Source organism: Delphinapterus leucas, chromosome 8 (genome assembly GCF_059928025.1).
Source record: "Delphinapterus leucas isolate spDelLeu-1000000601 "Yukka" chromosome 8, BTC_Dleu_Yukka2, whole genome shotgun sequence".
NCBI classification, from domain to species: Eukaryota; Metazoa; Chordata; class Mammalia; order Artiodactyla; family Monodontidae; genus Delphinapterus; species Delphinapterus leucas.
Genome location: NC_143136.1, coordinates 100,580,821 through 100,597,332, shown reverse-complemented (window position 1 = coordinate 100,597,332; position 16,512 = coordinate 100,580,821). Strand labels below are relative to the sequence as shown.

The window sequence follows — 16,512 nt, the reverse complement described above, 5'->3', positions numbered from 1 at the left end:
TGCATATATGGTAACAAGTAAAATATCCTCTCCTTGGATTGACCCCTTGATCATTATATAGTGCCCTTCTTTGTCTTTTGTTATAGACTTTGTTTTAAAGTCTATTTTGTCTGATACGAGTATTGTTACACCTACTTTCTTGTCATTTCCATTTGCATAAAATATCTTTTTCCATCCCCTCATTTTCAGTCTGTATATGTCTTTAGCTCTGAAGTGAGTCTCTTGTAAACAGTATATAAATGGGTCTTTTTTTTTTTTTTTTAACCCAGTCATCTACCCTGTGTCTTTTGATTGGAACATTTAGTCCATGGATATTTAAATTAATTATTGATAGGTATGTACTTATTTCTGTTTTATTACTTGTTTTCCTATTGTTTTTATAGTTCTTCTCTGTTCATTTCTTCTTCTTCTTGTTTCTTTCCTTGTGGTTCTTTAGTAGTATGTTTGTGTTTCCTTCTAGTTTTTGTGTATCTATTGCTGGTTTTTGATGTGTGGTTACCATGAGGTTCGTGTATCTTGGCTTATAACTGTATCTGTTGATACTTGTGGTAGACTGATAGTCATTTAAGTCCAAACACGTTCTAAAAGCTCTGCATTTTTTTACTCCCCTCCGCCATGTTTTGTGGTTTTGATGTCACATTTTACAGCTTCAGGTCTATCCCTTCACCGTTTATTGTAGTCAGAGTTGCTTTTCCAGTTTTTTTTGTCTTTAATCTTTGTACTAGCTTACTTAAGTGGTTGATCCTCAGCCCTCACTGAGGCCTTTCCTAGTTGGATTTTTCCTTTTCTATAGATTCTTACTTCTTGTTATATAGCCTTTTCTTTTCCACTTAGAGAAGACCCTTTAACATTTCATTTAGGGTAGGTTTAGCATTGATGCACTCTCTTAGTTTTTGCTTATCTGAGAAGTTCTTTATTTCTCCTTCAATTCTAAATGATAAACTTCCTGGGTGTAGAGTATCCTGGGTTGCAGGTTTTTCCCTCTCGGCATTTTGACTATATCCTGCCACTCCCTCTATCCTGCAAAGTTTCTGCAGAAAAATCAGCTGATAGCCTTGTATATGACTCTGTTTTTCTCTTGCTGCCTTTAGAATTCTCTCTTTGTTTTTAACTTTTGCCATTTTAATTATGATATGTCTTGGCATCGGTCTGATTGAGTTCATCTTGGTTGGGACCCTCTGTGCTTCCTATACCTTAATATCTGTTTCCTTCTTCAAGTTTGGGAATTTTTCAACCATAATTTCATGAAATATATTTTTGACTCCCTTCTCCTACTGGGACCCCCTACAGTGTGAATATTGGTAATGCCTGGTGTTATCTCAGAGATCTTTTAAACTGTTCTCATTTTTTCATATTTGTTTTTTTCTTTTTGCTGTTCCAAGTGGGTGACTTCCATAATTCTGTCTTCCAGATCACTTATGTGTCCTTCTGTATCACTTAGTCTGCTATTAATTCCTTATAGTGTTTTTCATTTGTTACTGTATTTTTCACTTCTGACTGGTTCTTTTTTATATTTTCTATTTCCTTGTTAAAATTCTCACTGTGTTCATCTATTCTTTCCCCTAATTCAGTTAGCATTTTTATTACTAATGCTTTGAATTCTTTATCTGGTAATTTGTTTACTTCTCTTTCATTATTTATTTTTTCAGGGGTTTCTCTTGCTCTTTCAGTTGAGACCAGTTCCTCTGCCTTCTCATTTTGCTTAACTTTCTCTGCCTCTATGAACTTATGTGAAACAGTAGTTATCTGTTACAGTCCTGAAGGGTGTCCTTATGTGGGAGTGTCCCTGTACAGACTACATTTGCCTCCTGCCTTTGGTGGGAGAGCTGGATTTGACCTCAAAGCAAGTCACATCTTTCCTCAGGGTGTGCTGGCAGCTCTCACCTTGGTAGAAGGTGGGGCTATAGATGGAGGGGCTAAAGCTGGAGCCAGCTGTGAGCTCAGGCTTCGCCTCTGCTCTGTGACCATTACTGCCCTATCAGGGGCAGGGGCAGGGGCAGATCCCCAGCTGCTGTAGCAGAAGCCCTGAGGTTTGGCTCCAAGCCGGCTCTGTTCCCTTTAAGTGTATGCTCTCCCCTTTCTCAGCACTGGGACCCTTTCCCCAGACGGGGGAGCAGTGCTGGAGCGAGATGGGACCTGTGTGGGCTTTCGGCTCATGATGGGGCGCGGGCTGTGGTGACCCAGCCACAGACAGAGGTCAGGGCTGCCTCCCTATGCCGCCTGTGCAAGCACCGCAGTGGCTGCTCCCATCCTGCTCAGCCGCAACCTCGGGGCCACGTCTTCTTTGTCCCTCACAGCCAGCCCCTGCCCCCAACCTCTGCCTTCCCCGCCCTGTTGTGGAGCCATGCCACAGGGCAGATGGGGCCCATGTGGGCTCTCAGTCTCTATCGGGGTGTGGACTGTGGAGTCCAGGTGCCGTCAGAGAGCAGGGCTGCTTCTGATGCACTGGCTGAGCGAGTGCCAGCAGTGGCCGAGCTCTCTCCCCAGTCCACCGTGGAGCTGCGATGTGAAGTAAGCTGGGCTAGGGTGTTCACTTGTCTCAGGCTGGGGCACATGCCAGAGTGGGAAACGAGGCAGCCACTGGAGCAGTCCTCCGTCCGCCCTCCACCCTGCCCTGAGAGCAAACCACCGCAGACATGCTTCTCTCCAGCGGAGTCCAGCCTTCCCACAGCCCTCCTGTTTGTCCGTCCCACTGGTATTCCAGTCAGCTCGAGGGGCTCATCTTCCCGGTGCTGGACCCCAGGAACAGGGAGCCCAACATGCGGCTTGAACTGCTCACTCCCCAGGGTGGATCTCTGCCCATGTAATCTCCCTTTTCCTCTGACTCCCTTCCCAGGGGACCCGACCTGATTGCTTTTCTTCCCTTCCCGCCTGATTCCGTGTGGATCTTTCTTACAGCCTTGGTTGTACAGGAGTCTTTCTGCCATTTTCCGGTTAGTTTTCGGTGAGAACTGTTCCGCCTGTAGGTGTGTTTTGGATGTGTTCATGGGAGGGGTGAGTTCCACTTCTACTCCACCATTTTGATCGATCTCCTTTCCAGGTACTTTTTGTACCACTATCTTATTTAATTTTCAAAACAGCATGCTGCCTCCTTGCTTATAACCCTCTGCCTTCCTCCATCCGTATGTTGATACTTGCTCGTGTGCAATTGAAGCTACCTGTTTATGTGTGCGTGGACCACACTTCACTCTTCTTCTCTGTAACCTCGGAGCCTCACCAAGCGCCTGGCAGTGTTGCTGCCTAGTACGTAAGCATGTGATATTATGTCTGTTTTGTAGATGGGATGGTCGTCAGAGACGTTAAGTAGCTTGTGTACTACCATGTAGCTAATAAGTTGCAGGTTTGCATACAGGACTGTCTGACTTTGAAACCTGTCTCTGTGGCAGGGTGGAGTGTCCTCAGGGGGCAGCAGGGATGGCCTCCTTGGCCACCTTTAGTGTCTGCCTCCCAGGCTTTGCAATGGCCAAGCCTCTTTAGACTCTCCCACTGTCTGACTGCCCAGTGGGGCTGAGTGGAGTGAAGAAGCCAGGCCACATTGGGAACTAACCACAGAAATAAGTAAAAAACTGACGCAGCCCAAGCACTCACACACAGTCACACCTAAGCTACTAAAAACTGTGGGATTTTCTGTTTGGGGTATGTGAGTGGCTTTTCATATCACTGGAAAATGCCACATTAAAATATTCTTATCCATCTCTCCAGAGTGGAATATCCTAGCCAGAAGACTGTCAACATCTTGATCTTATTTTAAGGTGAGATGCATTTGGGGTCATCAGGGGACTTATTTGTGGAGGAAATTATTTTTCTCAATAGGTTTTGGAAACTTTCCTGTCCAGCACAGGGACCTTGCCTGCATCAGAAGGTCATGGGGTGCTTAGGAACTAGGAGACCCTGACTTTCGTTAGAGAATCTTTCCTGAGCTGAGCTGGAACCGGTGTGATTTCTAATAAGCTCAGGTGTGAACGATTCTAATCTCATCACCTGACCCCACCCGAAAACCTTTTCTTCTAGCAGCATTAGCACGTAGGGTTGGGGAAGAAGTGAGGTACAGGGGAGGAGGTGCCCTCTCAGGGCCCTCCTACTGTGGCTGCAGATAGAAAAACCCAGGTTGGGATTCGGGGGGCGGTGGGGTGGCAAGGTCGGGGAGGATTTTTAAGCCCCTTCCTTCTAGGCTCCATTTTTTCACTTAAGGTCACAGATGTTAGACAGGTCATATTCCAGATCTGTAAACTTCTGGAGGGCCAAGGTTTCATCTTTCATCTCTGTGTTCCTGTTGCCTGGCACATAATAACGCTCGCCCGTAGTTGCGGGTGCCTCTCCTTCCTAAGGCTTTTCTCTGATGTGTGGGTCAGCTCCGTGTCGTCTCCTTCGTAGCACTGCTCACAAGGCACTATTTCATTTGCCTCTGCCTGTCTCCCAGAACTAGAATGTGTGCTGTCAGCCAGGGCCGGGAGCATTGTACATGCCCTGTGCCTAACGTAATGGGGTTTTCATAAACATTTGTGGAAGGGAGGAAGAAGAAGGAACGAGAAGAGCTTTCAAAACTCTCTCTTGCTCTGTCACGATGAAGGCTTGGGGAGAATGTGGTGGGTATAGCACCTTTATGGATGAGCGGGTGTCACCTGACTAGACCTTGAGATCTGTGTCTTTTTCCACGTTTCCAGTGCCTAACACTGCGCCCCAGTAAAGGTTAGCTGATGAAACAAAGGAAGGTGGGGAGAGAGATTTAAAACAATCAGAATTTGGAGATGAAGGAACCCTGTATATCTGGAGAGAATATGCTAATATGTCTGTGTCTCCAGACTGCTCCAAGATTTCCTAAATTCTGAGTTATGTAACACAGAAACTAACAGCAAAGAGAATGAAACTAGCTCGTAAGTTGTTGACCTGGTGGGATTGCCTCAAGTCACACAGCATAACCTCTACCTTTTAGGGTCTTTATCAGTTTGGATAAAGACATAGGAATTAGCTTCGTCAGATTTAAACGTCATTTAAAGCTAGAATAGAAAAGGTGGCTAATAGATTGAAGAATAGAATCAACATTCAAAAATATCTTAGACTGAAATGTTAAGCCCAAGCAAATAAATTCATTTTTTAAGGAAGGTAAGAGTGAACTATTTTATTTCAGAAAAATCAGTCATATACCAGTTCAGGATTTGATAAGGATGCCGTCCGACCTGACCTTAGTTCATGGGGTAAAAGTGGGAGGTTTTGGATTTTGTTCACACCTCCTAAATATTAGCTGCATTCTGGGCAGATAGACTGTATTGCTCACCTTGGGACCCAGAGCTGTGCATTAGACTCAGCAAGTTTACATGAATATGGGTCTTTGAAATTCATGGGACTTCGTTAGTGGGAGTCAAGAATATTGAAAAGCACATTTATGTATCTGGTTTCATTAATGGGAGCAGAGTGTAGATCAGGGAAAGTGAATGATCCCATCCTGTCTGCAGTGCTCAGATTCCATTGGGAATGCTCAAAAAGGGTTATGAGCTACGGTATGTCCAGGGGATAGCCAAGATGGTGAAAGGAGCCGACATCTTATTATGAACAGGAGAGAAGACAGAGCTGTGGATGCTTCTTTGTTAGAAAAGTTGGACCGTTACACAAGAGCGATTACACTTTGTCTCTGTGGCTTCCGGGAGGAGCGGGTACGTGTGTGTGAGTTTGCAGGTCCATTTCTGCTGTTCGTTTCTGCCAGCTTTTTCTCATGATGCTTTGACTTCGTGTGTGCTTTTGATTTTTGACTGTCAGTTCATACTGCTTGGAAATTTATCTGTAGAAGTTATTTGAGACCTAGAGTTGAAGCTCTGTTCTTCCAGAGAGGATTGTCTCTTGCTCTTACACGCATTTGGGCATACCCCAGCTCAGGCCCATTGTACACATAGTCTTGGCTTATAGGTTTTTTGGACCATCCAGGTAGTGTGTACATTTAGATTATAGAACTGCACGAGGGCAAATCTGTTGTCACAGAATCTCATGGCAGATTTTTTTTTTTCCTGCTACATCTGTGTCAAGGATTATGCAAAGCAGTTGTTGAATTATAAAAATCAAAGCCTGGGATCAACTGGTTTTGGCAAATACTCTCAAGAAAAAAGCCAACCTCCATGTGTACACCTACCTCTTGGATTCCCACTTTTACTAACTTTTTGGCCTTTTAGGATTTCTTACATTCTTGCTAGTGCATAGATTTTTTTTTAAGATTAAAAAAATAAATATTTTATATTGTCTGTTTACTTGTTTTCAGTGGGAGGGTTTGTCAAGGTCCAGAAACTGAAGTTCATCTATTCAGTATGGAGAACTTGTGGCACCCTCATGAGATAAGGATCTTTTATTATTGACAGCTTAGTAGCCACATTTTAGTGGGGAAATGGGAGAGGGATGACATAGGAAAAAGATTCCTGTATTAGGAAGGTTGATATGTAGATAACCTTTTGGGTCTATTTCATTATGAAAGTATATAGTTTTAGCTAAAGTAATCATTTTTTTGTTTCTCTTAGGAATTTACTATTTTGAACTGGACTAATATTATCGAGTGACATTTATATCTGGTTCCCCTAAGAATAGAAATTGCAAACATCTGTCAATTATTAGAAAACATTGAATCTGCACTAGAAGTCATCTTAATCCACCCTGTGGTTTTGAAAGCACGTTCTTAATCTGAAATTGTTGAACAAAATTAGATTGGCACTTTAGCCCCTGCTCTAATGTAAACACAATGCAATATTTATAGACGGTTGGCATTCTTTGAGAGATGTTGGGCTTTTCAAGTAAAAATCAGTTAATATACCCCAGGGACTTAATTTTTTTCTGTCAAGGATTTTCTGTAAAGCCCATTCTCCTTTCTCCATCTGTCCAACTTTGTTTCATCCTTTAAGATCCAACTTGGTGATCTTTAGTTTTCTTCCCACTGTGACTGTCAGTGGACACAATGTCAGATGAGCCGTACTGTTTCAAAGACCTGTTTCTGCCTTCATTGGTCTAGTTCTTTTGGCTTTGAGGAGGGTATTTGAAAGAAATGAAAAATTTCAATGACTTAATAAAAAGTGTGTTTGAAATATAGAGCAATCAGCTTCCCGTTGACTAGGTTAAGAACTCTCTTCAGTGCAGCTCTGGAATAAATGATTTTTTTTTCTGTTACAAAAATAACTTCCCGTTAAATAAAGCAGTTTGCGTAGCACCATCTCTGGACTCAGGCACGTGGAGGAATTCACAAATTTATATGTACTGTGGGCCTGTTCATGTGCATATTATTCATTTTAATTGCACTGGAGAAATGTCAGATGTGGAAATGGCACTTAATAACCTGACATGTACATTAATGCTTTGCAGATGCAAGTTTAAGGGACTGCACAGAGCAGTGAGAATTGCCACCTAGCAGCAAGAGAAAGGATTTTGAAAGCCCATGTTTGCTTGGGACGTACACTGTCATAACAGAGATGTAATAGTAAGTTTGTATGGAGACTTGAGCATCCTTTCGGTGCACTACAAGTATTTTCTCTCTGGTTGGTTGAAGCAGCTGTCTAGTGAGGGTGGGATCAGAAAGTGCTTCCCCTCTCAGTTTCGTGGGTGGGCCCACTGCATTGGCTGGAGTCAGGGTTAATGAGGCTGCCCCAGTCAGTGAGTAGATTCCCAAGAGAGCCAGCCCCTTAAAGTAATGGTTCTCAAAATTTTTAGTTTCAGGACCCTATAAGAACCCTTAAAAATCACTGAGGAGGTCCTAAAAACTTACATATTAATTCATTTACAAATAACAATGATAAATGCATTACATATTAACATCAGAGCAGTGATACCGTCACATGTCATATAACAGGTGGAAAATTTCACTGTACAATCATGAGAGAATGAGTGAAAAAATATCATATCCTAGTATCATTATGAAAAGGATTTTGACCTCAAAGACCCCCTGAAAGGATCTTAAGGGACCATGTGGCTAAAAATTTAAATTGAGAGAGAGGCAGGGGCAGGGGGGAGGAATAGCCAGCTAGCCTGGAAGTCCTCTTCCCAGGTTGCAAGCTAGCTACTGGTTTTCCTGCAAGAAGGGTTCTTGGAAGTGAAGTCAAAGGTCATAGTCTTAAACAAAGCTGTGTGTGTTGACAGGTACACTGATAAGAGGGTGTGGAAGCTGGGTGGGAAATGCAGTTTTCATTCTTTTGGGACCTTGGCCATAAAAACAGTTTCTCAGCAGGAAGGCATGCTAAGAGTTGGAGACATCATCCAACTCCTGCCAAAGGTGCAGGACAGCACTGAATGAGTATGTGCCCACCCTCACCCCCACAGACCGGAGGAAGTCTCCCTGGGAGGTGACTGAGACATGGATCCCCTGGAGCCTGCTTGCCCACAGCTTGACCTGATCCAAAGCCAGAGAGACAGCCAGAGGAGGTCAGGGCACTCAAGATAATCCTGACATCAAACATAGAGCCATACCATGTGGGGTAGTTCCTATGATTGGGGAATTAATTCCATTTCAGACATCAATAAATCATGAGATGGAGGGTTTATGTAATTCTGCGAGTAAAGCAGAATGCTCTGAGGATATGCCAGTGACATTTTGGAAATCAGTATCAAGGAATCTAAGCTGGATGTTAAAACCCAAATCTGAAATGGACTATAAGAAGAAAGCTACTAAATATATAACAGACAAAAGTGGCCAAATTGATAACATAGTTCAGGATGATGTAGTCAAAGTGGAGGAGATATAATTAGTTAATTATAATTATGTTTCTGACAAGTGATCTGAAAATCAAGAGGGAGTGCTCTTTCCTTTTCCCCCTTTTTTTATGCTCTCAAATAATTTTCAGGAACAGTTCTCCTTCCCTTGACTACAGGTTGTAAATATCTTGATGTGCCCAAAGTTAATTGCATTTTTTTTTTTTTTTAGTTAGTTAATTGCATTTTAAAAGTTAACTCCGATTTGAAGAAATTCAGATAAGCTGGAGTGTGTTAGTTGACATTTTCCACAGATCGCAGGTTTCAAAGCTAGCTGTTTTGTAATGTCTAGTTCTCCTTTATGGCCTAGCAGCTCACAAGATAGAAAGTGATGTTTCCTGCCATTTTATGCAGCCATATCCTGCTGGTTGACTCCCACCTCCAGAGTCATTAAGCAGCAAAAAACGTATCCTCTATTAATAGTGCCTCTGACTTATTCAGGGAAATCCTTAACCAAGATAAGTGGTGACTGTACCATCCAGTTTCTTCTTCTCGCTTTTCTGTCTCTTTCCACCAGAGGTAAATCTTCTAAAACTTTGAAGCTCGTGATCACTGTTCAAACATGCAGGGAAAATCAGATATTCATACAGTTTTGTTGTGCTTGGGCTTAAAATCAGCGATTAGCTTGGAACTGGGGTACTTCCAGTAAAGAAGGCAATGTGGTTATAATGGGTGTTCATTGGCTGGTCAATGAAGCTGTCTATTCTGTGATCACCCAAGAAGTGTTTTAAAGATGCCTATTGGAATAGGGTCAAACTTCTTGTTTCTTGTTCCTGGGACTTCCCTCTCTGGGGTCTTGAGGCAAGTGTTTGTTTTCAGTATCTGCACCAAGCTGCCCCCTTCTTCGCACGGTTTCTTGGTGACGTTGCTACGTTCACCTCATCACCCCAACCAGAAATCTCTCCCTTGCTCACTTCCCGTCCTGACAGTCTCTACGTCTTGTCCAGCCCTTCTTCTCCATCCCCTCACCATTTACACAATTTCAGGACCTTCCTCCTGGCCTCTCTCAGCAACTCTCGCCCCTCTCAAATCTATCCTCCGTGAACACCAGAGGAATAGAAATGAGAAATGGGCCCATGGATGGGGAGAAGAAGGTGAGAGAGAGACTGTTTCTTTTCATTGTAAGTGCTTCCGAATGGTTAAACTTTTTAACCACATATTTATAATACTTTGATGAAAGTGAATCAATTCATCATTCTTAATAACTGCAGAATGGTCTTAATGAAGATACTAAGATGACCATGTTATTCCTCTATTTGAGACCCTTTGATGAGAACCTATTGCTTACGTGATATCAACCTAACCGCAGTTATATATCCCTGTGCTTCTGCGCATGCTGTTCACTCTGCCAGGAACGTAGACGCTCTTGATCGGGCTTTTGGTCATTGGGTCAAAATCTTCTTCTCTGAATTGGGTTTGCACTGGACCCCGGGGCCCCACTGGCTTGGTTGTGACCGGCTGCCCAGTAGTGTTCTGCCCAGACTGAGCAGGGACAGGGCTGTCTTAATGCACTGGGGCGGGCTAATTAAATCCTTTGGGTCTTCCATCTGTTTCCCACAGCAGTCTGAGCTATCAGCTGAAGAAAGTCCAGAAAAATTAGGAACCTCCCAACTACATCATCATAAAGTCATTTCCTTGAACAAGCAGATTCTGCAGAAGACCAAACAACTGGAAGAGGTTAGTGTTTTCTTTTCATAATTTTATTCAAGTAAAATAAAACCATTCTTCAAGAAGAGAGAAACTGGGGAAGGAGTTAAGATCTCCATGTCAGAATGGTCAAAGGAGATTCTAGAACGGGTCGACACTCGCAGGCCCTAGGGCAGTCCAGCCGCCACCTGTTTCTGTAAATAGTTTTATTGGAATACATGCACACTCATTTGTTTACATATGTTTTGTGGCTGTTTTCAAGCTCCAGTGGCAGAATTGAGACCTACAGAGCCGAAAGTATTTACTGTCTGGCCCTTTATAGAGAATATTTGCCAGCCTCTGTTCTAGAAGAAGATCACAGGGCAAGAAGAGCATTTATTAATTCACAAAGATAAGCTGAGCACCGCTGTGCTGGGCACTGAACTAGGCCATGGTGGTGAAAGAAGAACAAGTTACGATCTCTGCTCTCAGGGGTCTGAAAGTAGTGATGAGGGGACATACTCTAGCCAAATACATCATTTTTTTCTGTCTTTATAAATTTAAATGCTTCAGCTCATTAAATTTAAATTATAGGGATAATACAAGCTCACTGTAAATAAACAAAATAGTATAGAACTGTATGAAGTTAAAAGTGGGAATCCCCTTGTACTCTCACCCAGTCCTGTTCCCTAGAGCAACCCGCTGTTTCCTAGGCTTTGCAAGCTCTTACATATGCTCATTCACCTGGGGAGAGGGGGTTGTCTGGTTATAAAAATTGAGTTTGTTTTTCACTTATTTTATCACAGATATCTCTCTGTCAGTAATAGTAATGTCTAATAAGGACTTTCTTTTAGAGTAATTACAAAGTGCTTTTCAAAATTAACTCATTCAGGGACTTCCCTGGTGGCACAGTGGTTAAGGATCCGCCTGCAGGGGGACACAGGTTCGAGCCCTGGTCCGGGAAGATCCCACATGCCGCGGAGCAACTAAGCCCGTGTGCCACAACTGCTGAGCCTGTGCTCTAGAGCCCTAAGGCCACAACTACTGAGCCCGCGCACTGCAACTACTGAAGGCTGCATGCCTAGAGCCCGTGCTCCGCAGCAAGAGAAACCACCGCAATGAGAAGCCCGTGCACAGCAACAAAGAGTAGCCCCCTCTCACCGCAACTAGAGAAAGCCCGTGCACAGAAACAAAGATCCACCGTAGCCAAAACTAAATTAATTAATTAATTTTAAAAAAAATTAACTCATTCAGTTCACACAACATCCTTGTGAAGGAGGTACTATTATTACCCTCATTTTACAAATGAAGAACCTGAGACACAGAAGTGAAGCAGTTTTGCCTGTGGTCACACAGCTTATTAGCAGTGGAACCAAGACTGGAACCTATAGATCTACCTCATTCTTTCTGACGAAAGAACGTAGTATATATACACAGTATATATGTACTATAGTTTATTTCACCTGTCCTCTATTTATGAGGTTTTTTCCCCAGGGATTTTTTCCCAGTTGTAAACTTATGCTACCATGCACATCTTCGTACAGTCATCTTTGTGCAAATATGTAAATATTTCTGTAAAATGGATTTTAAGAAGTGGAATTGCTGGATCAAAAAAATATGCATTTTCAATTTTTCTAGAAACTGTCAAATTATTCACCAATTGTTTTACTAATTTATACTTCTACCAATAGTATATGAGAAAATCCAAACTCTGTAAATCCAAGAACCTCTCCTACAAGGCCATGAGGGTAGAAAGTGACCAGGATTCTCCTGCGGCCTTGGTGTTGAGAACCACGGAGAGAGCCTTAGCCCAACAGAAAGATGGAAGGAGGAGTAAAAGAAGGAGAAGGAAGAAAGAACATGGTCCAATAGGGGAATATGCTGCCAAAGGCAGAGAGTAGGGAGGCAGCTAGTAGATAGCGGACAAGAAACCTGAGGTTGAAGAAAGAGGAATCCAGAAAGAAGTGTTAACCAGCAGCTGAAGTTTGGGGGATAAGTCTCGGGGTTAATGATGAAGAAGAAGATGGAGATGGGAGAATCACGGAGGACTCCAGCAAGAGAAAAACTTAGCTAAGCTATTGGGACAGCCCCTGTTAGAGAAAAGCTGGGCAGATCTGTGATGAGTTAATTAAAGAGAAGAGGTGTCTTCCCTGTCAGGATCCAGCCCCCGTGTGTCTTTGTCGGTGACTCCTTCCTTGATGAGCAAGCGGACTCTTTCCTTGGCCTCCTCGGGGCCCGTCTCTGGCCCAGCTCCTCTCATACTTTAATCCCCAGTTTACTGGTTTGGCTCCTTGAGAGAAAGGACTGTGCCGTGCTCTTTGCCTTCCACTGCACACCTCATCTGAGCAGAGCCTTGGGTAAATGTCAGATGGGTGGGTGGGTGCAGGGGAGAGAGGGGGGCAGGAAGGTGGGTGAAGCAGGTGCGAAAATAGCAGGAACTCCTCCTGGAGCTTCAAGAGTTAAGTCATTAGAATTTCAAGAGAAAAACAAACTTTCTCCAGAAATGCCCTCATCTACTAGTGACACAGACAGGTTAATAACAGTCCTCATTGCACAGATGGCACACTTTGAAAAGCAAGAAGCCAGAGCCCCCTGCTTCCCTCCTCTGTCTCTCCTGCCCTCTGCTTGAGGTGACTTCCTGAGAGGCCTGGCTGGAAATTCATCAGTTGTGGAGACTGGTAACTAGAAGCACAGTTTAAGAGTAATGATTTTTGAAGGTGACATAATTCTTAATAGGTTGCTTACAGGTTCAAAGATGGGCTGAGTTGGGAATTCCCTGTTGGTCCAATGGTTAGGACTCCATGCTGTCACTGCTGGGGCCCGGGTTCAATTCCTGGTTTGGGGAACTAAGATCTCACAAGCCACACGGCACAGCCAATAAATAAATAAATAAATAAATTGAATGAATGAATGAATGAATGAATAAATAAATGAATAGATGAATAAATTTTTTAATGGGCTGAGTTATTTTGAAATAATCGTTGAGATACAAAATACAATTTCTCATTGTTAATTTGTACGCAGGTAACAACCAAAGTGTCTGACAAGTCTAACTGTGGTTTTCTACCACGTCCCCTTTTCAAAAGTAGAAACGTACAAACGCTTTGAGCTTTGAATGGAATGTTTTCAGATATCTGAAAGTTCATAGACAGCACAAGATATACCTTTTTTGTAAGGAGAAGGGAAATGACATTTTTGAGATGTAAGTTTATGATTGTATAACTTTGAGCAGTAAAGGTAGTTCATTTTCTTTCTCCTCATGTTGAAGTCCTGAATCCTTTCTTGTATCTGGCATTGTTTGCCATCCAGTCAAATTCTATGCTAGATTGTTGAGTGCAGCAATGCAGTTTGTGTCCTGTGAACGGGATACATGGACCATGTTCTTTATTCCTTCTCCTTCTTTTACTCCTCCTTCCATCTCTCTGTTTGTTAACTGAAGTGATTGTAGCCATACAAAGTCAGACCTGAATTTGAACCCAGTCCTTATCAGTTATCAGCTACGAAACTTTAGTAAAGTAATAACCCCTCTGAGTCTTTATTTCCTCATATGTTAAATAAGGATAATGTCTTCGTCCGTTGAATTTAGTAAGGATTCACTGTTAGGATTTACGCAGAAAATCTAGTATATCACCTGACATGTAGTTGGTGCTAATTGAGTCAGAAACGTCCATATTTGTTTAGTTTAAATCTTTCTGAGCTTCCATTTTCTCATCTGTGAAATGTGGATACCTCCCAAATCTGTGCCATTGTGAGGATCAAATGAGAACAGATGTCTTTTATCTTTCGTTTACAGCTGCAGGCAAGTCATACCGACTTACAAGCCAGATATGAGGAAAAAAAGAAAACACTGACAGAGGTGAGCAGGTTTCCTTCCTCCACGGGTCTTGTTGGTAATCGTTCGACCTGCACCACTGATGGGATGCCTGCATCATCAGTCCGTGTGGAGGGGTCACCATCCCCTTCTCAGTGCTCAGGTCCATCTGGAGTCAAAGGACAATCACATGGTAGCGCATGACTCGAGCCATCAGTTTATCCACACTGCCGTGTTCTAAACCATCAGAGTCTGAGTGGGAGAGGTCGCTGTGGGCTGCAAGGGTCCGGGAAGCTTCCTGAGGACAGTGGGCCTGACAGGCAGGGTGGGTCACGTTGAAGAACACGGTGGGTCATTCACGGCAAAGGGCCTCTGCTCCAGAACACTGGATTCTGTGAGAGAGAGGAGGTTTCTTTTTGTGAGATGACACGACTACAGAGGGTATAATTCGTTGTTCACAATTGCCGGTGATCTCCTAGGCGGAATGGAAGAGGGGCTGTGGGTCTGTTTGACCCTGTGGTCCGTGTCCTGACCCAGATGGCGACCGTGCGGTCCTCCGTCAGCATCACAGCATACTTACCTCCCACTGGCGACTGCCTCAGAAGCCAGGCGAGGAAAACAAACATTTGTGATACCAGCTCTGTCATGTGAGGAATTTAGTTCTTTTTACTTCTGTCCCTCTTTCCACGGAAAGCGAATCCTCACCCAGGTCTGAAGAGCTCTCCCCATTGTGATTTTCGTGCTCGGGCTACAGCTGTACTTTACAAGGGCCTCGCTGCGAGGGCCCCACCTAGTGCTTTCTGGACCATGTGGAAGTGGGACTGGCCTTCAAAGGCATCTCTGAAGCCAAGGCAGTCCCTTTTTTTTTTTTTTTTTTTTTAATTTCGCATGAAATTTGCTCATTTAAAATTGTCACTTCTCTAGCAGTATGCAGCACTTAGTTCACTGCTTTGCTATAAACCTGACAAAGCTTTGTAATTCTGACCTGGACTGGTGGCTTCAGTTATTGTCAGAATGTTTGAAAAGGGCAGACGCAAGATGACAATTAGAGGAATTTTTAAAAAATTCTTTCTAAAGATGCCTGTGTTGCATTTGGACACATCAGCTTTCTTTACACTATTCTGTGACTCCATTCCTTCTGGATTAGATGGCAAACTCCTGGGGTGGAATCCCTGCAGCTGTCCTACTTTTCATGCTACACAGTCCCTGGCTTGAAGTTTGCCAAGTCATGGATCCATCTTTCTATAACAATCTGGAAGAGATTAAAGGCAAAACATCTTGATATCAATTTCCCTAAACACTTAACTGTCTTAGGATATAAATCCAGAATGGCTATCAAGTCACTTTTGGTATTAAACACTAAATCAAATATTTTTTGAACCCTGTACATGTGCTAGAAAGTTGGAAGTTATGAGTTAAGTCAATAATAGGAGATAGTCTTCCTGTCCTCACATAATAGTAACAGCTAACATTACAGTGTGCTGGGTGTGCTCTGGGCACATCATTTGTATCAGTCATTGAATCTTCATAACAACCCTGGCAAACACACTGTTGATATCCCTGTTCTGCAGCTGGAGAAACTAAAGCAGAGGGGCCGTTCAGATTCCACTGCTAACAATGCGGCACCAATGACCTCTTGCAATGAGCTTGCTGTCTAGGAGGGCAGTCAAACTAATTCCCATCTAGAAAAACGGGAGGCTATCCAAAACCTGGTGCTGAACAGCTTATATAGAAGACGGATTTGGTCAGAATTCTGAACACTGTGAACCTGAATCAGTAATGAACTTTGCCTTTGGGCCTCAGTCTTCTTATCTGTTCAAGGCAAGGACTGGGCAGAATGAGCACTCTGAGCCCTTTCATGCCAGTGTGCCCAGGTTTTACCTTTTCAGCAAAACCTGCCTTGCAGGATAACCTAGTAGCACTGGAAAACAGGGAAAATCTGCCTTCCCAGTAAACTTAGGAAAAGTGAAGCACAGCATGGAAGGTAGAGGACAGATGGGAGCCCTGACGTGTGGCCAGGGGATGGGGGCTGCTGCAGGCCCCTGCGTTAGTGGAGGCCCCCAGGTTCTAGCCTGTGCGCTTTCAATTTCAGCGATCACAGCTTTGATTTTGTACGTGAGAGGTTAATTCTGTTTTTAATATGCAGTATCCTCTCCTGCCTCTCTGAGGGCATTAACTGTGTCTGAAGTTTTTCTTGATCTATAAACTATTCCTTCAGATCAGAATTAATTTGTTGAATTGATACATTTTTATGGTTATACCTTTCTTCAAACGTTTGATAATTCTTCATGGTGTGCTTACTGTTGATTCTGAAATTTTCTGTGACCAACTGTATGGGTTCTGTGTCCATTTGGTGCAGTGAC

At 43.3% G+C, this 16,512-nt stretch overlaps 1 protein-coding gene across 6 annotated transcripts in view; it reads left to right on the top strand.

Moving 5' to 3' along the window:
• Nucleotides 1–16,512, top strand: part of CCDC93 (CCC complex scaffolding subunit CCDC93) — a 91,765-nt gene that overhangs the window by 47,651 nt on the left and 27,602 nt on the right. For all 6 annotated transcript variants that reach the window (XR_016394183.1, XM_022590640.3, XM_089916894.1 and 3 more), the window contains 2 exons: nt 10,273–10,389; nt 14,132–14,194. Coding sequence is in view for 5 of the 6 variants with exons in the window: in XM_022590640.3 (XP_022446348.1) it covers nt 10,273–10,389; nt 14,132–14,194 (180 nt within the window). In the remaining variant the exon portion in view is untranslated. The remainder of the gene's footprint in view (nt 1–10,272; nt 10,390–14,131; nt 14,195–16,512) is intronic.